Source organism: Bos grunniens, chromosome 8, assembly GCF_055505025.1.
Source record: "Bos grunniens cultivar Pamir isolate PY7600 chromosome 8, Bosgru_T2T1.0, whole genome shotgun sequence".
NCBI classification, from domain to species: Eukaryota; Metazoa; Chordata; class Mammalia; order Artiodactyla; family Bovidae; genus Bos; species Bos grunniens.
This window is the reverse complement of record NC_141172.1, coordinates 84,330,335-84,351,231: the sequence shown is the minus strand read 5'-3', so window position 1 is coordinate 84,351,231 and position 20,897 is coordinate 84,330,335. Positions and strand designations below refer to the sequence as shown.

At 49.9% G+C, this 20,897-nt stretch overlaps 1 protein-coding gene across 13 annotated transcripts in view; it reads right to left on the bottom strand.

Moving 5' to 3' along the window:
* The window catches only part of WNK2 (WNK lysine deficient protein kinase 2), a 146,927-nt gene that overhangs the window by 26,205 nt on the left and 99,825 nt on the right, over positions 1-20,897 (bottom strand). For 6 of the 13 annotated variants that reach the window (XM_086315624.1, XM_086315616.1, XM_086315617.1 and 3 more), the window contains 7 exons: positions 12,195-13,018; positions 11,943-12,012; positions 10,012-10,094; positions 9,224-9,915; positions 7,784-7,998; positions 6,719-6,907; positions 5,893-5,991 (listed from right to left, as the gene is read on the bottom strand). In XM_086315624.1, coding sequence (XP_086171750.1) covers positions 5,893-5,991; positions 6,719-6,907; positions 7,784-7,998; positions 9,224-9,915; positions 10,012-10,094; positions 11,943-12,012; positions 12,195-13,018 — 2,172 coding nt within the window. The remainder of the gene's footprint in view (positions 1-5,892; positions 5,992-6,718; positions 6,908-7,783; positions 7,999-9,223; positions 9,916-10,011; positions 10,095-11,942; positions 12,013-12,194; positions 13,019-20,897) is intronic. The other 7 variants (XM_086315618.1, XM_086315619.1, XM_086315625.1 and 4 more) reach the window with 2 other exon arrangements.

Sequence of the window (20,897 nt, the reverse complement as noted above, 5' to 3'; positions counted from 1 at the left end):
CATTCCAGGCAGCCGAGCAGGCAAAGGTGGGATGGGCAAGGACGGCTCAGGTGCTCCCAAGGTCACTCAGCAAGGCACGCTAGCATGGGGGGTCTGTTTGTGCTCCTGCCCACGGCCCCTCCCCTGGAGCACGATTCCCTACACACCCCCAGTCTCCCAAGAGAGTGCCCACCACAGCACCATTCCCAGCCCCTCACTACGGAAGGCAAGACACTGTTTCCTGTGCTTGGGGACAGGGGCAAAGGCTTATTGGGGAAAAGCTGTACTCATTGGTTCAGAAACCTAGCACACACTGAGCTGCACTTATTTTGGTTCATCCTGTTGTGTTCGCTGAGGCTGACTTGGTAAAAAGGGAGGTGATATTCAGTTGGGGTCTGTAATGAGAATAAAACAGAATTGGGCCAGGCAGGAGCAATCCAGACTGATTCTCAGTGGGAACTCTGAAAAGTTTTTGCTGCTCTGTGTCCTGAGATGGACCACAGCTAGAAGCACAAAGCCCTTTAGGGGTTCCAAGGTACAAAGGGAGGAGGGTCCTGGGCTCTGTGACTGTGCATGTGAACACAGATTTCCTAGTCAAGATCCTGGGGTTGTACTGTCCTCTGAACCACAGCAGTCCCCTACAGACGACCCTGGGACCTGGGACTAAGTACTCTGCCAGGTCCCTGCAGTCTAACCATAACAGGTTCTTTCAAAAGGCTGCTCTGTGCCTGCCTGGCAGCTCCTAGTGTTGCTAGAGCTCTGCATCCAGAGCTGTCTCCTATCACCCTCATGGGGAAGAGAACACACGAGCCAGCCATAGAAGCTGCCTGCTAGAGGGAGTCTGTACCTGCGATCAGCCTGAAATCAGGGCTCCAGATCGATCTTTCTGGTTGCCCAGGCAGGGTCAAAGCCATCAGACACCAGGACACCGTGCTCAGAGCCAGAAAGCAATACCAACCCACACCCCCACTGGACACAGCCTAAGGGATGGAGCATAGCTCCTGGCCGTCCATGCCCTGGCTGAGCACGGGCCCTGAGGTGACCAGAGCCTGGTCAGCTCCCAGCCCTTAGGGTGGATCTTTAATACAAATAAACCAGATTTGTATCCCTCCACACAGGTCACACTGTCTGGCTCTACAAAACCACAGCTGAGCAGGCATCATGTGGCTAACCAGTCCACACTCACGCCAGAGCCCTGTCCATCCTCAAGTGGCCCCCTGAATCTCGTCCCCTGTGTCTGTTCCCTGTCCTGAGTCCTGTTCTAAACACACACCATGCAGACAGCCTCTGATGAACAAGTCCCTACCCAGCCCTGCTGAACCCACACTGTGCTAGTATATACATCGAGTTCCTGCCTACAGAGCAGGAAGGAACAAGGCAGCTGCAAGGAACATCAAGCTACAAGGGAGCAATGCAAGGGCAGCAGGCCTGCACAGAACCCACAAAGGGCCCACATGGGACACACCAGGGGCCCACCTGCGGCCCACAGGATACCTACATGGGACCCACACAGGCCTATGGGAAGCCAACATCAGGCGCACATGGGGAATAATGGTTTTCACCAGCCCCACCCCCTGGTTTCCCATGAAGAGAGAGTCCTCCCCATAGCACTTCCATCCTTAGCCAAGGCTTGGCAAAAGCCAGCTTAGCAACCCCAGAAATACTCCGAGAAGCCTCCACATGGGCAGATGCTAGGGATCTGGGGCTTGGCAGCCTCTCCCAGCTACTGAGAAAACTGTTCTTCCCAGACTGCAAAGGAGCAACACGCTGGATGACCGAACATCTCATCCTGGTGCAGCTCGTGTCTGCAGGATCCCCCACAGCCAGGCCAGGAGTCTCAGGCATCGCCCAGGCCTGCATGCAATGAGGCCCCCCACCCCACTTGCCCCTACATTCACTTTGGCATGGAAACAGAGGCGGCTCCAGGTATGGATGGCCAGCCCTGTCAGGCACCCAACGCTGTTTAGACCCTTGGAGTGCCAGAAGGACACCTCAAATCCCAGGATACACGATGCAGGCAAACTGCTCAAGAGGCGGGCCAGGGCAGCCACTATCACATCTGCCCGGGCCAGGCCCTGCAGCCACTATCACACCTGCAGTTTATCAAGCTTCAAACACTAACGAAGTTCACAAGGAACTGGGGACAACAGCCTCAGTGCAGACCAGCCAGGGGCCTCCCCGCTCCCCTCATGTCAAGAGGCGAGTCCGCCGGTCAGCCCTGCACCTGAGAGCGGCATCACGTGCTCTCTTCCGGCACAGGAGACACACAAGACACAGAGACAAAACATCATCCTGGGGTCTCTGGAGCAAGCCACCTAGATCCGAGCACGGAGCTGAAACTTTTCTGGGAAGCATGAGCAGAGAGGAAGGGTGTGTCTCAGCTCTACCCTAGGGTGACTCCACCCTGAACTTCATTCCACTCGGTAGGCCCGAGTGGCACAGGGCCTACCCTTAGGACAGTTCATCCTGAATGCCCGTAGTGTAGGCTGGGGCTTCGTGAGTCCCCACAGGGAGGGGCGAGAATAGTCCCAGGTGAGGGAAGAACCTGGGGGGCCGCACTGCGGCACCTAGCGGTCCCAGAGATAAACTGGCTACAGCGTGGATGACATCCGGCCTGCTGCTGATGGACATGTGAGAAAAGCACAGCAGACCTCACTGTTCGTGTGCACAAAGAAAGGCTTGGCCCTCGCCCGTCTCTGTTCTGATGAAGAGCGGGAGCGGGGTGGGGGGGGCGGGCAGGGAGGATCAATGGGTCTGACCACAGCTTCTGACTAACAGGACACAACCACTTTCTGAACATGGCCTCACACCCCTGACTCCAAGCTTCCTTGAAGCCTCCACTGGCTGCAAGGAGGGCTCTGTGCCCAGAGCCTCACTCCCAAGTCTGCCCTTCCCTGAGTGCCAGCACGCCTACGGCTCTGAGGGCTGGCCTGTTCTGGTGCCCACCCTACGGCAGCACCCAGGCTTCACCCTCCCCTGGCTCTCTATCCTGGGCATGGCTGCTTCACCACCTCAAGTTACCTCCCCACCTCCTGAAGCTGCCTGCAGCTCCACCCCAGGTGCTCCCACCCATCTCCAACCCCTCTTATCTTCACGCTTCATGGAAGCTGGGACCTTCTTTGTGTACTTCAAAGCTTAACACAGGTTTTATTTTCCTAGAGTCCTGTCTCCTGTACAAACTGAAAACCTTCTCTTGGCTTTACCTCCTGCTCTGGGCTGGACCAGTTGCCCCCGGCAACCGCAGAGCCATGGCCTTCAGCACCCAAGCTCAAGCTCCCTCTGCCCTTGCAGCCAACCCAAAGTCCCCCTGCCTCTCAGCCTTCAGGGGCTGAAGCCAGCCCTAAATATTTCCCTCTGATCTCTCACTGAGGCATGTGTTCAGCCTCTTCTCAGAGCACAAAGCTCTGTGGTCACCCAGAAACTGGCAGACTACAGGTCCAAGAGAACCCCCTGCAGGGCTCAGCAAATGCCAGCGCACGTGGGACAGGATGGGGAGTCCTGGGGAATCCCACCCCGTTAAGAGTGGCAGTGGCAGGGGCACAGGCTCAGCTGGAGGCTGCAGTGAGCGGGTCCAGGGCAGGAACCCACAGTACACCCTCCTGACCAGCAACCTCAGAGCATGTGGGGGCCACGATGTGGCCCAAAGACTAGGAGCTCAGCCATGCTGCTGCTCCTGCTAAGTCGCTTTAGTCATGTCCGACTGTGCGACCCCATAGACGGCAGCCCACCAGGCTTCCCTGTCCCTGGGATTCTCCAGGCAAGAACACTGGAGTGGGTTGCCATTTCCTTCTCCAATGCATGAAAAAGTGAGAAGTGAAAGAGAAGTTGCTCAGTCGTGTCCGACTCTTTGCGACCCCATGGACTGCAGCCTACCAGGCTCCTCTGTCCATGGGATTTTCCAGGCAAGAGTACTGGAGTGGGGTGCCATTGCCTTCTCCGAGCTTAGCCATGGTATGCCTAAAAGGGCCACTGTGTGAAAACAGGCAGAATTACTGGATTCATAGCATCAGAGGAAATAAAGCCTTATAGGCCAGCATGTACCACCACCTAAAATTAATCTACGTAGGCCAGCTCCCTGTTTGCCACCAAGCCTTGTCACACACATTTCTTTCTTCCTAGCCACACACACAAGTAGTGTGGTTAGGGGAAGACATATTCTCATCCCTTAAAAACTGAAAGTGGTAAAGTGAAGAATTCTATCTGATCCTGATTCTTTGTCCCTATTGATCCTCAATTTTTTTTATCTTGAAACAATAATTAATAACGATATAAATGAAAACCCTTAAAAAAAGCAGAACCACCTGAGTAGAAAGGTAGCCTGGCAATGACCTCAGGGGCACATGGTACTCTTCACTCACATTTTTACCCCAAACGCCCTGCTCTACTCTGCTTCCCACACCTGGCTGGCCACCCTCAAGCAGTGATACACACACTTGTCCGACTAGGAGATGCCTGGAGATGCCTAGAGGTGCAGGTGCCCTCACCACAGCTTCCCAGGCGAGAGCCAGGCACACACAGGCAGAAGAAAGAGGATTAATGGGTGATGTGTGAGGTGAGCAGGGAGCCAGGATGCATGCAGGCCTCCCAGCCCCCTACCCAACTTGGCAACTAACCTGCAGACCCAGACACCTGAGCAGAAACGGGGGAAGGTGGGGGTGCTATTAGTAGACAAGGAGCACTGGGCAGTTCCCGAGCATTTCTACACAGTCTTATGCCTCTGACCTGTCCCTCCCGGGGAGGGTGCCAAAGTCACTCTGATGGGGATGGACACTGAACTCTGATGGATGCCTGCCATGGATGTGGCCTCAGATCCCAACAAACACAATGTATCTTTATTGTACCAGCAAAAGCCAGAGGCCCTAAACCAGCATGTACAATCCAATGGGTAAAAAGCTTAACACTTCTGTTGAAAAACAAAAACCTGAAAACCTCACAGCTTCTGAATCATTGGCCAATTGGCCTGAGGGATGAAAACGGTTTTGGACAGCCTGAGCAGATGTGCCATTCCTGGACATGGAGTCCCTGGTGCTAGCAGTGTGTTCCAGGGAGGCAGATGATGACTGGGACTTGAGTTTTGATTTAGCAGAGCTTTGGGGAACTGAATAATTGACTTCATCTCTGAGGTCGGTGAGATGAGAGGGAAATACACCAAGTAAAGTGCTCCAGCTAGAGAGAAGGCCAGGAGGGGCCGGGCCCACACACAGGCACAGCAGAAGGCCTGGAATCATGTCTCTCAGGGTCAGAGATTCCTGACGTGACAAGAATGGAGGGGGCTGGGGCATCCTAGCTGGAGCACGTTCTCTCAGCATTTCCACATGCAGGGAGTGGGGCAGTGGGTTAACAGTACTGGATGTTGTGATACGGCCCTTGTACAGAAGTTACACCCTCCAGTGACCTTCTAGAACTGTCTCGGCTCGCTACATGCATGTCTTCAGAGTCCAGACACGTGTGAAACACACCATGCGTCTAGAGAAGGCCGGGGTTGTCTTTTTGTTGTCGCTGGAACTGGGGACAGCAGACGTGTAAATCTGCCACGATTGCAACAGAAATAAAACTACGTCCAACATAAAAAAAAGAAAAAAGAAAAAAAAACCAAAACACTAAACAAACAAGTGACGAAAGAAATGCAGAGCACCCTGGGGCCTGGGGCAGAGCGCCAGGGGCTGGGAGTGGGCAGACCACTGCACATGCTTTTGGTGTCCAGGCATGAGCCAGCCAAGAGCATGCACTGGCGCTTTCTGGGGCTAGAAGGGTGGGCATGGACGGGGTTCCATTTTTTGTATCAAGTACATGATTTCAATGGGGGTGGGGTAAGGTGTCCTACAAAATGTATGGAAGATAATGAAGACAGGGAGGGGCAGGGGAGAAACCAAGGGCCAGGAGGTGATAAAATACAAAAGAACAAATACAGACAGATGGACACAGACACGGGTCCACTGAGGAATCGAGCGCGAGGTTTGCTACTAGACTTATAGGTCACTCTCTCAGACGTTGGGTGGTAAACCGTCCAGCCTGCAAATGAATATAGAGGGAAGAAAACAAAGAGACAGGCATCAAGTACAGTCTCTGGGATTCCTCCTACACACCACCAGCCACATCAGCCTCTTCACTTAGCATCCACGGCTCCACCTAGCCCAGCCCAGAGGACCACAGCCACTGATCACATAATGGAAAGGAGGCAATGTTGGAGCGGAAGAGAAGCGGACCCCAGGAGAGCGTGCGGGGCAGGGTGGGGGTGGGCACCGGCAGCGGTCACCACGACTTCTCTGGAGAGAGATGGTGGGGGTGGAGCACCTCATCGCGTAGCTGCTGCATCCACGGCAGCGGTGACGAGCATTTCCTCCTCAAGGCCAATCTCCCAGCTCGAGAGCTGTGCCCTCGTCCCCCCAACTGGCCCTCCTGACGGAAGGACCCATGTTTAGTGGGGAGTGGGGGAGGGTGGGGGTGGGCCAGTGCCTGGGAACCGGCGCAGAGCACACAGCAGATGCCACATCTGACCTCTCAGTGGTCCTGGCGCCTTCCCCAGGCTGGCTCTTGCAAAGCACACCTCCCTCTGAGCCGCTTACAGCAAGACTTGATGATGGGCAGGCCATCCACTTTTCTCATTCAAAATCTACATCTAACGTTTCTTTTTCCTTAAGAGGCTGTCGGCAGCCTTGGCCGCAGCTCACGTCCCCTCTATGCCACACGGGCCCTATGAGGCTAGCACATGCTCGGAGACGGGCGAGCTGGGAATCACCTGGGCCGTGCGCTCCGCCTCCATCACTGGCCAAGCCGGAGCAGATGTCTGCAGACAGGGAGGCCCGCACGGAGCAAGGCTGCTGAGTCTGAACTGCCTTCCCACATGGGTCTGAAGCTGCTGTGGGCCCTGCCCCAGCTTGGGCAGGGTCCTTAGCAGGAGGGGCTCTGCTGCAGTCTGACAAGTGACCTGGGTTGGGGGGAGAAGGGGTGACAGGCACGATGAGGCACCACAGGACAGACCAGCCAGCTCAGGCCATGTCTATCCTCCCTGCTCTTTGCTGGGTGACCTTGGGGAAGCTGAGTCCCTACAGGCAATGGGTACACTGCTGGATCACCCATGTGCAGTTGCCAGGAAGATCAAAGAAAATGACCACTGTTTCCACTGGTGCTAACCTACGTTGTGCAAACGCTGTGAAAGGACCATGGCCCATCTGCAGATGTACACATGGGCTCAAAGGGGACCTGTGGATTTCCTCACTCTCTGAAGTCTCGTGTTAGCTTTAGGAATTGATACGGAATTCATGTAATTTTGGGTAATCCTAGAAATTCTTGGGTGTGTATCCTGCAGGTTACCTGCAACATGGAGAGGGAAGGCTTAAGGTCAGCTCACTGCTGGCTTCCCACCTGATGCATGTGGGGCTTTCAGCTCACTGGGTCCCCACCCCAGAGTTGTGGGGGCTTGCGGTGTGTACTCTTAGTGCCTGGGCATTGTGGTTAAAGGCTGGGGAGCAAGGAGGGTCCCTATCATCCTCTCCCTCCCCCAAGGCAGCTCTCAACCCCCACTGTCAGGGGCTGACATACATCTGAGAAACGGGATCACAGGAAGCAGGCCCCAGCCCGGGCAGCACTCTGCAGGGAGGAGCACACTGCAACCCACAGGCAGCTGGGACTCCGGTTCTTCCCTCCTGGCAGGAGGGATGGAGGCCTTGGCTCTCTCGGGCCTGAAGACACTTCCTTGCTCCAATGAAAGGAGATTCAGGAAGTGCTCTTCCAAGGCCTAGTGCCTGCCTCCCATCTGCCCAGCTCCCACGTCTGAGGGTGGCTAGGAGGGCCCTGGGCCAACCTGTGCTGGAGGCCACGACTTTGAGCTGCTGCACCAGGGGGCTCAGCAACTTTCCCGCCTTCAGCTTGCTCTTGCTGGTCTTTCTCCGGCGGCCAATGGGTGGGGCCGTGTGGAAGAGGCCTAAGTTGGGGGGTAGCGGCTTGCCTAGGCGGCGGTACAGGGCCTCAATCTCCTGTTTCTGCTGACTTTGTAGCTCTGAGATCTCCTTCAGATGCCTGTAGGAGGGAAAGGAAGAGGGAAGCCAGGTGGGCATTCTGGTCATTTCCAACATGAGGCCCCTCCAGGAGAGCCCAGGACTGGTAGGATGGGTATGAGGAGTAGAGCCTGCAGGGTAGGCTGGGCAGACAGGGCATGCGCAGGGGACATAAGGGCATTTAAATGTCACCTTCTGTTTACACCTAAGCCAAATGGGAGTATCACTGAGACCTCTGGCATCAACTCACCCAACAACAGAACTGCATGGAGACCAGCCTAAAACATTCAAGTTTTTCAATATATCCAGACTTGTAACACTGCTGTTTTTTTTGGGGGGGGGGGAGGGGGTGGACGGGGGGAGGATATGAACAGCTTCTCACGTTTATACTTACAATACAAACCCTACTCATAAACATGGGTGAAGAGACAAATAATCAGGGCTCAGAATTGGAAGGCTGCCTTAGCTTATCAGGCAAATAAGTGTTACTTCCTCCATGTGAGGGAACACAGCACAAGAGGCCTCTCAGAGGAGAGGAAGCCTGTACAAGCGAGTCTACAGAAAATGTTAGCCAGGGCCCTGGGGCTCCAGCTGTGCCCAGGAGAGCCCGCAGCGAAGGCTGACCCCACAGGCAACACTATTCCTGAGAATATAGTCAAGACGCCAGGTCACATGGGTGGGAAGCTGCTGTTAAGACTTGGGTGGAATCACTGGCTGTGGGCAAGGGCAGTTTCTAGAAAAGTCTAGGAAAGGGCTGGGTGGTCCCGGTTGGCCTTCCTCAGGGAGCATGCAGCTAAGGCTAGGGCCCTCTCTGCACAGCCAAGAGTAGAAGAGAGCACGGGCTTCTCCGGCCCATGTCTCCATTTCTGGGTCCCCTCCAAGAGCCCACAGCCACTCCTTCCCAAGGACTCCAGCCTCTCCCGACCTTAGTCACTAAAGTGTGGGGCCCTCTTGTCCTGAAGGAGACTTCATGGCTTAGCTGTATCTCAGTGACCCTGACCACAGCAGGAGCAGGTAAACTTGCAGGGGGAGACAGCAAGCGCGATCAAGGCCTATGTGTGAGACTGAAGGAGGAGGGGAGGTGTGGGCCCCAGAGACCAGGGACCAGATCTGACGGCAGGGACACTGCCTCTGCCCTGTCACCCAGCCCAAGCAGCTCAAAGCACACTTGGCAGGACGTGGACTTCGGCTCCCGGACACTTCCCCTGACACCATAGCCCAGACCTGACCTGTTCCACAGAACCTACTTCTCCCGAAGACTCTGCAGCTCTTTCCTGATATCAGCATCCTCAATCTCTGAGTCGTTGTCACTGCTGATGTAGGATGACTGGGAGTGGAAGGAGGTCACGCTGATGGTGGGGACCTTCACACCCATCCTGCTGGGTGTCTCCAGGCATGGGGAGCCAGCCCGAGAGGACCTCTGCAGGAAGGCAGCAGCCTTCTTCACAAAGTCACTGGCCACACCACCACTGCTGCTGGGCAGGGAGGCATGCTTCTGCACAGAAGGCCTCCTGCGAGGGGACTCATCCCCAGAGTCACTGGACAAAGGCTCTTCCATGCCGACCTCGATGGAGGAGGCCGTCTGTGCCCGCCGCACAGCCAGCTTCATGTCTGGGCTGCAGGGAGCCTCGTCCAGGTAAACGTCAGGTGGGGCTGAGTACCGCAGGCTATTGGGGGAGGCCAGAGTCCACTCATCCTGGGTGCTGACCACTGAGAACCGGCCCACGGTTTTGGCTGGCGAGCTGCCATCCTGCTGCCCTGGCCACTTCAGAGGGGATCCTGATACCAGAGTGCTGTGTGGCTGGGGTTGGCTGTCCTGGCCACCCTCAATCAACATCCCCAGGCAGCTCTGCATGGACTCGGCCAAGGTTTCCCCAGGGACCCTGCTGGTCCGGTCTGTGGGCTCCAGATGGGCAGGGATGGCAGAAGCAGGGACATCCTTGGGAAACAGTGGAAAGGAAAAGATTCCACGCAAACACCATCAGAGAGCAAGCCCGCCAACCCACTGAGCATCTCACTGGAGAAAACTTCTTACCTGGGGGGCACTGGGTGCTGTGCACGAATCTGAGGCCGCTTGTGCTCCATCACGGCCAAGCGTGTGGCTCAAAGATGATTCAGCTGTAGGAATGTTAAAACCGTTACTCAGGCTGGTGCAGAGAACAAAGGCAGGAATGACCCAAAAGCAGCCATCCAGAAGAGAAAGGGAGTGGCAGTGAGAAGCGGTGTGTGCAGCTGGAAAACAGAAACTACTGACATCCTAACCCCATCACTTCACAGGAGATGCCCTGTGATTCAGAAAAGGGGGGGGACATCAGCCCAATCCTACTCAGATCCCTGAAGACCCCTGCTCCAGACCCCCAGGCACAGCCAGGCCTTCCACGCACCTGATGACCATCGCCTGCCTTACCTGTCCTCTCTATACCCCTGATGTGCCCTGTCTCACCTGACAGCATCGCCTTCTCTCTCCCTGACATGTTCTGATGATAAAAGGGTCTTACGAGGTCCAGGAAGATCAGAACAATAAGGGAGACTCCTAATCCTGCTGCTCCAAAGTCTGTGGAAGGTCCCTGTCATCTGAGACTGTCTCATTTCCCCATCTACAGATGAGACATTTGACCAGCCTTCCTGGGTTGCTGTGAAGAGTAAACAACAGAAGCAGAAGGAGCTGATGTGTGGAAGCCTGGCCTGAGTTGGGACCTGCACATAGCAAAGAAAACCAGAGCTGTGTGTGAGCCTGAGCTGAACTGACATGCTGCCGTGCGCAGGGGATTGGGAGAGGCATGACAGGGGCTGAAAGAGCCTCCAGCCAGGCTGAGGGGCTGCCCCCACACAGATTCCTGAAAAGACCCAGATTCATCTGTCATGCAACCCCAACTCTAGGCAACACACAATACTCCTCCCTACACGACTATGGTGAAGATCATCCAATCTTGCTTTGCACACCTCTGGGGACAGGAGGCTCATTACCAACTGCACTCTATTTCTGATCAGCTCTGAAAAATTGACCTTTTCCAAACTAGAATCTATCTCTTAGAGTTTCCCTGTCAGTTTCATACTCTGGAAGGCTCCGGCACTTGAAGGCACTGATGCTGCAGAAGGCAGCTGCCCATGGTACACAACTCACAGAAAGAAGGCAGAAGGAGATGGAGAGGGCACTCGGGTACAATCTCTCACCTTCTCCCTTGCCCAGCCCACACCTGCTTCATCCCATGATCCTTATCTTCCCCAGGTAAACATCATATGTTACGGCTTCTGACTCCAATCCCAGAAGCCCCACCCCTCTAAAGTGTGGCATCTATAAGAATGCAGTGTCCTGGGGTCCAGCCACAGAATCCAACGGTCCACGCCCCTTGTTCTGTGATCTGGGAGGACTGTTCTTGCCACTGATACACACCCATGGTCCCATTACAAGGTCAGCTGGATCCTTATCTTGCCCATCTCCCAAGAAATTCCAGGCCAAGAAAGAACCAACACCTTAGATCAGACCAACTCCCTTGTGCTAAAACATATGTGTTCAGGTAGTGAAATGAGAACTACAGCAAGAATTCCTGCAGAGATGCACAATACTCAGGAACCACAGAAGAAATCCTGTTTCAGAATTTCACAGATGGCTCTAGCCTGGCAGCTTCCACAGACCTGCTGGAACTCCCCAGCCCCAGCCCTGCATTCTGTCCAAAATAACCACAGTCACCTTATAACCTCCTATAGAAATAGGAGCTAGGGGTATCCACCAGAATATACTGAGAGCACTGGGGAGCCAGACAGGCCCTGTTAAGATCCTAATGCCCAGTCAATAGGGCTTTCACCCATTTCCACAGAGGGCCTTCTCTTGGAGTGTGAACACATGGTTTGTGCTAGAACTGCTTCTGCCACATCTGGGCCCCACTCAGGATGCTGTGGGGATGAAGGGTAGAGAAGCAGAATGTTTCAAAGTAAGGAAGGCTGGTAACACCTATGGCTTGTTACCTGTCACTGACAAGGACACGGACTGCTCCAGTGTGACCTCTAATCCAGGGGCCACTTCTGACTTTTCCAACTGAAGAAAGAAACACAAAGAAAGAGCTATGAGCCTTACTTGCTAACATCTCTGTAGCAAAACTGCAAATCCTCCCCTCCAGTTCAAAGGATGGATTCCTCCTCCCTAGGCAACTTGAGCAAAACACGCGTGGGTGGGTCAGACATGAATTGCCTGGAGACAGTGCCTTGGGCAGTACTCACCGCAGGTGGGGGCAGCAGGCCCAGACTGCCCCCAGAGGCCTCTGTACGGGGCTCATCCCCTCTTGGGGGTTCCAGGGTGAAGTCTCGGTCACCTGCCTCTACAGGGGTCCCGGCGGAGGCTGAGGAGGTGGGCACGTGCTCCTGGTAGAGCAGAGTCCTCAGCTTCTCGTCCAGGCTCTTGATGGTGCTGTCCACAAAGCCCACCCTTGGGGGCGGCCCTTCTCCATCTGACTCCAAGGTTGAAGGCGGCTGAGGTGGGGCAGTGGGTGCCAGCGGGGGACTGGGGAGCTGGGGAGTGGCCAGACTGATTGCTCCCACCACAGTGGGGAGTGGGGGAAGGGGCTGGCTCACAGTGGGCTGAGAGGCCCCGCCAGGGGCACCAGATGTGGGGGCCAAAGCTGACAGGGGCTCCCCCTTGGTGATGGGCTCTCTGGCTAAGGCAGGATCCCCCAGACCCATGGGGTGAAGGGGGGCCTCCAAAGGTGGGGCACAAGGCCCTCGGCCCATGCCAGGGGACTGTGCAGCAAGCTGAGCATCAAGAGTTTCCATTAATGGCCAGGGAGTCTTATGCTCACTGGCTGGCCCCTGAGGGGTTCCTGATCCCCCTGCCTGCATGGCAGGCCCCGTTGCTGGCTCCAGCTTAGGACTGGCAGCTGGTGGGGCCATGTCTTGGGACAGAGCAGTCACGGGAGGGGATGACGGCACCAAAGGGGCTGGTGCACCACCAGGAAGGTCCCTGGGGCCTGCTTGGCTCAGAAGCTGCAGATCAGTTGAGAAGCTGGGTTTCTCCTTGGAGGATAGCTGGTCTTTAGAGGGTGCTGAATCTAGAACAAATAGGAAAAATGCCTCTATACTAACCTATTCTGGTCCTATTCACCTGGCACTTTGCTAGCTAAAAATATGCCTTCTTTGGGCTGGTAGTGCTCTATATACCAGTCCTCTTCTCCTTTTCTCCAACATGCCAACTTCATGCATGTGTTAGCTCCAGCCCGAGGCTCCTTGCACATATCTTCCTGCGACCCTGCTTCCCACCTCAGGTTGTGTTCCAGAAGTGTCCCATTCAGCCGCACTAGCACATCCCATCTTCCTTCTGATTTTTCTGTAGCACTTAGCCATTGGGCATAACCTATCCCTGTCTGTCGACTGTCTTTCCATGCCCCCATGTGCCAGGCGAGCTCCATAAAAACAGCTTTTATGACCCTTGCACTGGCCCATTCCACAAAACTGTAAAATGAAATTATAAAGTCTTAAGTAGCAAGCAGTACACATTCCCCTGCCCTGGAGAGGACAGTAACTTCTGATGAGCCAGACACCATGCTCTGTAAGATCAGAAGCTCGGACCAGAGAGAGGAGATCAAGATGAAGGAGTAGAAAGACAACAGGTTCATCACCCTCTGTGAACACATCAAAAATACATCACAGGTGGAACAATTCTCACTAAAATCAAACTGAAGACTGGCAGGAAGCCTTTTGTACAATCAAGGCTGTAAAGATCCACACTGAATCAGGTAGAAAGTGATCAGGTCAGAACTGATGCCCCTAGAAGGGGACACAGAGGTAAAGGGGGATTATGGGCTTGGAGATCCTCCCTAAGGAATGAGTGGTAAGAACCACACATTAGACATCCCATCCTGGGGTCTGACACCGAGAAGATGAGTCCCCTTGGTTGATTTGAAAACTAGTGGGACTAACAGGAGGGCTGTAAGAAACCTAGAATTTGCTCGTGAAGAGTGTGAATACTCTTTGTTTACTCCTAGGAGCAAAACAGAGGAAACAGACTGAAAGTGCCTGGGACTCTGGTCAGTCTCCTGCAACTGATTCAAGGCATGCCCTAGACCACACTGAGCATGCACTCCAGCACCATGAGCTTCAGCACGGCTTCCCACTAGGTCAAAGGCTGCTATGGTGGAGGATAGTGTGCATCTGTGGGAGACAGAGCAGGCTCTTACCCAGCTCTGCATCTGGTCGGGGGTGGGGTGGGACAGCCATTACTGGTGTTCACAGAAGCAGCAGATCAGGACAGACTGGCGCTCTGAATGGTGTGCAGGCACAGTACAAGCATACACACTGGCCTATACCAGGTACCACTCAGATCCTCTTGCTCTAGTACAGATCTCCGCTGGAGCAAACATTTCATTGTCAGGAGAGTGGGGAGCACACACTCACAGGGAAAGGAGGCAGCTTGAACTCCACCCTCAGGGATTCTGCTCTAGACTTTGGGACCAGACCCCACCCTTGATAGGGCTGTGATGACCAATGAGCATACAAGAAGCCCCAGATCATACCTGGCTCTGCCTCTAGCCTCTCCATCTCCAATCCTACCTACCATCAAGGTGATACCAGCCCACACACTCTGGGAAAAGATATGACCCTGCTTACTTCAGACCCAGCTCTCCCACCAAAGCCACTGGGCAGAGACAGACTGAACAGAGATGCTCCCATACAAGTACAGTTCTTTAAGACCAAGACAGGTAACTGTTTCACCTAATTTCATAGAGAAAACAGATGTTAAGCAAAATGAGAAGACAGAGGGATTTCTTTTATATGAAAAAAGGAGAAAACCCCCTGAAAAAATAAATAATAAAATAGATAAATAATTTACCAGAAAGAGTTCAAAGCATTAGTAAAAGAATGCTTAATGAACTAAGGAAGATAATAGATGAACACAGTGAAAATTTTAACAAAGAAGTAGAAAATACCAAAAATAAAGTCATCAAATACAACAACTGAAATGAAAAAACACCAGAAAGATTTAACAGCAGACTAAGTGATACAGAAGAATGCCTAAGAGAGCTAGAAGACAGAATAATGGAAACCACCCAATCTGAACAGAAAAAGAATATTAAAAAATTAGAACAAGTTAAGGGACCTCTAGGACAATAAGGCGATGGCACCCCATTCCAGTACTCTTGCCTGGAAAATCCCATGGATGGAGGAGCCTGGTAGGCTGCAGTCCATGGGGTCGCTAGAGTCAGACACGACTGAGCAACTTCACTTTCACTTTTCACTTTCATGCACTGGAGAAGGAAATGGCAACCCCTCCAGTGTTCTTGCCTGGAGAATCCCAGGGACGGGGGAGCCTGGTGGGCTGCCGTCTATGTGGTCGCACAGAGTTGGACATAACTGAAGCGACTTAGCAGCAGCAGCAGGACAATATCAAGCATACTAACATTTGCATTATTGAGGTTCCAAAGGAGAAAAGGGTAAAAAAATGTATTTGATGAAACTATGACTGAAAACTCTCTGAACCTGAAGAAAAATAGATATCCATGTATGGTAAACACGTGTCCCAAACTGACAGAGACATATACACCAAGACCTACCATAATTAAAATGGTAAATGTTAAAGACAAAGAGAGAATCTGAAGGCAGCAAGAGAACAACAGAGAGTAACATATAAAGAAACATCCATAAGTCCATCAGCTGATTTTTCTGCAGAAACTTTACAACCACAAGGGAATGGCATGACATACCGATAGCGCTAAAAAGGAAAAATCTAAAACTTAGGATAATCTACCCAACAAGATTATCATTCAGAATTAAGAGACAGCTAAAGAACTTCTCAGATAAGGAAAAACTAAAAGTTTATAATATTTAACCCAACTTTAAAGGAAGTCTTAGCCTTCTCCAAGTGGAAAAAAAAGGGTACAACAAAATGAAAGAATTTATAGGACAGGAAAATCCCACCAGTAAAGGAAAATACACAGTATATACAGCAAAGACTGTGGATCAAATGCTTATATAAGATTAAAAGACAAAAATTAGAAAGTCGACTATAACTACAACAAACAGTTAAGAGATACACATGGAGATGTAAAATATGACATAAAAAAACACAAACTATGGTGACTGCTCTGGGGGTCCAGTGGCTAAGATTCCATGCTTCCACTGCAGGAGGCACAGGTTCAATCCCTGGTTTGGGGAAATAAGATCCTGCATGCTGTGTGGCACAGCCAGAAAACAAAAACAAAACAAAACACCCACAAAATGTGGGGGAGACGAGTAAAATAATGGAGACTTTTTTAGAATGTGCTTGAACTTAAATGACTTAAATGACCAGATTAAAATAAATAGATATTTAAGTCAACATATATGAACCCCATGGCAACCACAAATCAGAATCCTACAGTAGACACACAAAAATAGGGAGAAAGTAACACAAGCATACCACTAAACAAAATAATCAAACCACAAAGAAAGAAACTAAAAGACCATGAAAAGAACACAGAATGAAAAAATAACCCAGAAAACAAGTAACAAAATAGCAATATATACATACCTATATATAATCACTTTAAGTGTTAATGGGGTTCAATCCCTGGGTTGGGAAGATCCCCTGGAGAAGGAAATGGCAACCCACTCCAGTATCCTTGCCTGGAAAATCTCATGGACAGAGGAGCCTGGTGGGCTGCAGTCCATGGGGTCACAAAGAGTCAGGCACGACTGAGCGACTAACACTAACTAACTAACTAAATGTCAATGGACTAAATGTTCCGATCAAAAGACATAGAGGAGATGATTGGATAAAAAAACAAGACCCATCTATGTTCAAGAGACTCTCTTTAGAGTTAAAAATACACAGACTAAAAGTGAGGGGATGGAAGGAGATATTTCACGGAAATGAAAATGACAAGAAAGCTGGTAGCAATACTCATATCTTACAAAATAGACTTTAGGAGAAAGTCTATAAATAAGACAAAGGCCATTATATACTGATAGTGATCAATACAAGAAGAGAATATAACATTCATTAATATATATGCACCTAATATTGACTACACTAAAGCCTTTGTGTGGCTCACAACAACTTTGTGTGGCTCACAACAAACTGTGGAAAATTCTTAAGGAGACACGAATATGAGACCACCTTACCAGTCTCCTGAGAAAACTGTATACAATTCGAGAAGCAACAGTTAGAACTGAACATGGAACAACTGACTGGTTCCAAATTGGGAAAGGAGTATATTGTCACCCTGTTTATTTAACTTCTATACAGAGTGCATCATGTGAAATGTCAGGCTGGATGAATTACAAAAACTGAATCAAGATTGATGGGAAGAATATCAACAACCTCAGATATGCAGATGATACCACTCTAAGGGCAGAAAGTGAAGAGGAACTAAAGAGCCTCTTGATAAGGGTGAAAGAGGAGAGTGAAAAAGCTGGCTTAAAAGTCAACACCTAAAATACTAAAATACCAGGTCCCATCTAGTCCCATCACTTCATGGCAAATAGAAGGGGAAAAATGGAAATGGTGGCAGATTTTATCTTCTTGGGCTCCAAAATCAGTGTGGACAATGACTACAAGCCATGAAATTAAAAGATGCTTGCTCCTTGGAAGAAAAGCTACAACAAACCCAGACAGCATATTAAAAGCAGAGACATCACTTTGCCAACAAATGTCTGTATAGTCAAAGCTATGGTTTTCCCAGTAGTCATGTGTTGAAGTGACCATAAAAAAGGCTAAGTGTGAAGAACTGAAGCTTTCAAACTATGGTGCTGGAGAAGACTGCTGAGAGTCCCCTGGACAGCAGGGAGATCAAACTAGTCAATCCTAAAGGAAATCATCCCTGAATATTCATTGGAAGGACTGTTGCTGCAGCTCCAATACTTTGGCCACCTGATGCAAAGAGCTGACTCACTGGAAAAGATCCTGATGCTGAAGACAAAAGAAGGGAGTGGCAGAGGACAAAATTGTTAGATAGCATCACCAACTCGTTGGACATGAATTGAACAAACTCTTGGAGATGGGAGAAGACAGAGGAGCCTACACTCCATGGGGTCACAAAGAGTCAGACACGACTTAGCAACCGAACAAAAACAAATGCAGGTGCACCTGAATCTGGAAAGTAAATATTAATGGTCAGAAAAAGGAAAAATTGACAATAGAATAAGAATAGAAGATTATAACACTTCACTTATATCAAGGGAGAAATCATACAGACAGAAAACCAATAAGGAAACAGTGGTCTTAACATTAGACCAGTTGGACTTATTATATACTTTACTAGCATGTGAGATGAGTGCAATTGTGTGGTAGTTTGAGCATTCTTTGGCATTGCCTTTCTTTGGGATTGGAATGAAAACTGACCTTTTCCAGTCCTGTGGCCACTGATGAGTTTCCCAAATTTGCTGGCATATTGAGTGCAGCACTTTCACAGCATCATCTTTCGGGATTTGAAATAGCTCAACTGGAATTGCATCACCTCCACTAGCTTTGTTCATAGTGATGCTTTCTAAGGCCGACTTGACTTCACATTCCAAGATGTCTGGCTCTAGGTCAGTGATCACACCATCGTGATTAACTGAGACATGAAGATCTTTTTTGTACAGTTCTTCTGTGTATTCTTGCCACCTCTTCTTGATATCTTCTGCTTCTGTTAGGTCCATACCATTTCTGTCCTTTATTGAGCCCATCTTTACATGAAATGTTCCCTTGGTATTTCTAATTTTCTTGAAGAGATCTCTAGTCTTTCCCATTCTGTTGTTTTCCTCTATTTCTTTGCATTGATCGCTGAGGAAGGCTTTCTTATCTCTTCTTGCTATTCTTTGGAACTCTGCATTCAGATATTTATATCCTTCCTTTTCTCCTTTGCTTTTCACTTCTCTTCTTTTCATAGATATTTGTAAGGCCTCCCCAGACAGCCATTTTGCTTTTTTGCATTTCTTTTCCATGGGGATGGTCTTTATCCCTGTCTCCTGCACAATGTCACGAACCTCATTCCATAGTTCATCAAGCACTGTATCTATCAAATCTAGGCCCTTAAATCTATTTCTCACTTCCACGGGCTCCAAAATCACTGTAGATGGTGACTGCAGCCATGAAATTAAAAGATGCTTACTCCTTGGAAGGAAAGTTATGTCCAACCTAGATAGCATATTCAAAAGCAGAGACATTACTTTGCCAACAAAGGTTCGTCTACTCAAAGCTATGGTTTTTCCTGTGGTCATGTATGGATGTGAGAGTTGGACTGGGAAGAAAGCTGAGTGCCGAAGAATTGATGCTTTTGAACTGTGGTGGTGGAGAAGACTCTTGAGAGTCCCTTGGACTGCAAGGACATCCAACCAGTCCACTCTGAAGGAGATCAGCCCTGGGATTTCTTTGGAAGGAATGATGCTAAAGCTGAAACTCCAGTACTTTGGCCCTCATGCGAAGAGTTGACTCATTGGAAAAGATTCTGATGCTGTGAGGGACTGGGGGCAGGAGGAGAAGGGGACGACAGAGGATGAGATGGCTGGATGGAATCAGTGACTCGATGCACATGACTTTGGGTGAACTCCGGGAGTTGGTGATGGACAGGGAGGCCTGGCATGCTGCGATTCATGGGGTCACAAAGAGTCGGACATTACTGAGCGACTGAAATGAACTGAACTGAACTGAACTGAAGACATTCCATCTAAAAACAGCAGAATATACATTCTCTTCAAGGGCATGTGGAACCTTCTCCAGGACAGATCACATGCTAGGCCACAAAACAAGTCTCAACAAATTTAGAGGACAGAAATTACATCAAGCATTTTTTCTGACAATAATAATATGAAACTTGGGCTTCCTGGTGGCTTAGAGAGTAAAGAATCTGCGTGCAATGCAGGAGACCTGGGTTTGATCCCTGGGTTGGGAAAATCCCTTGGAGAGGGAATGGCTACCCACTCCAGTATTCTTGCCTGGAGAATTATATGCATAGAGGAGCCTGGTAGGCTATAGTCCATCTGGTTGCAAAGAGTCGAACATGACTGAGCAACTAATACTTTCACTTTTTCACTTTGCATTTTTGGGACTTATTACAGGAAGAAAAATGGGGAAAAAAACAAAAATATGAAGACTAAATAGTAGGACATTATAAAAACAATGGGTCAATGAAGAAATCAAAGAGGTTATCAGAAAACATTTGGAGAATTGAAAATAAAAGTACAACTTTCCAAAATCATGTGACACAGAAAAGGGAAGTTGTAAGAGGGAAGCAATAAAGGCCTACCTCAAAAAGGAAGAAAAATCTCAAATAAACAACATCGGTTACTGTCTAAAGGAATCAAATAACAAAGCCCAAAGTCAGCAGAAGAAAAGAAATAATTAAGATCAGAGAAGAATAAAATAGAGACAAAAAAAAAACCAAAAACCACCTCAACAATATAATAATCAATGAAAAACAAGACCTAGCGTTTTTGCCTTTTTTTTTTTTTTTTTTTTTAGGATAAAATTGATGTCTTTATCCAGGCTCATTAGGAAAAAAAGAGAGGACTCAAAATAAGAAATGAAAGAAGAAATAATAAAACCAATATCAAAGAGATACAAACAATCATACAGCAACAAATTGGACAGCCTAGAATAAATGGATAAAAACCCTAGAAACACACAATCTTCTAAGACTGAATCAGAAAGAAATAGACAATTGGAATAGACAGGTCAATAGTAGTGAAACTGAATTTGCCATCAAAAAACTCCCAGAAAACAAAACTCCAGAACCAGACAGATGACTTCACAGACAAAATTCTACCATATAAAGAGAGCTAATACCTAGCCTTCCCAAACTATCCCCAAAACGGAAGAGGAGGGAGCATTTCCAAATTCATTCTAAGAGGCCACCTTTACCCTGATACTCAGAAAAATACATTTACAAAAGAAAAAAATTATAGGCCAACAACAGTCATATAAAAAGATGGTCAACATCACTAATTATTAGAGAAATGGAAATCAAAACTATA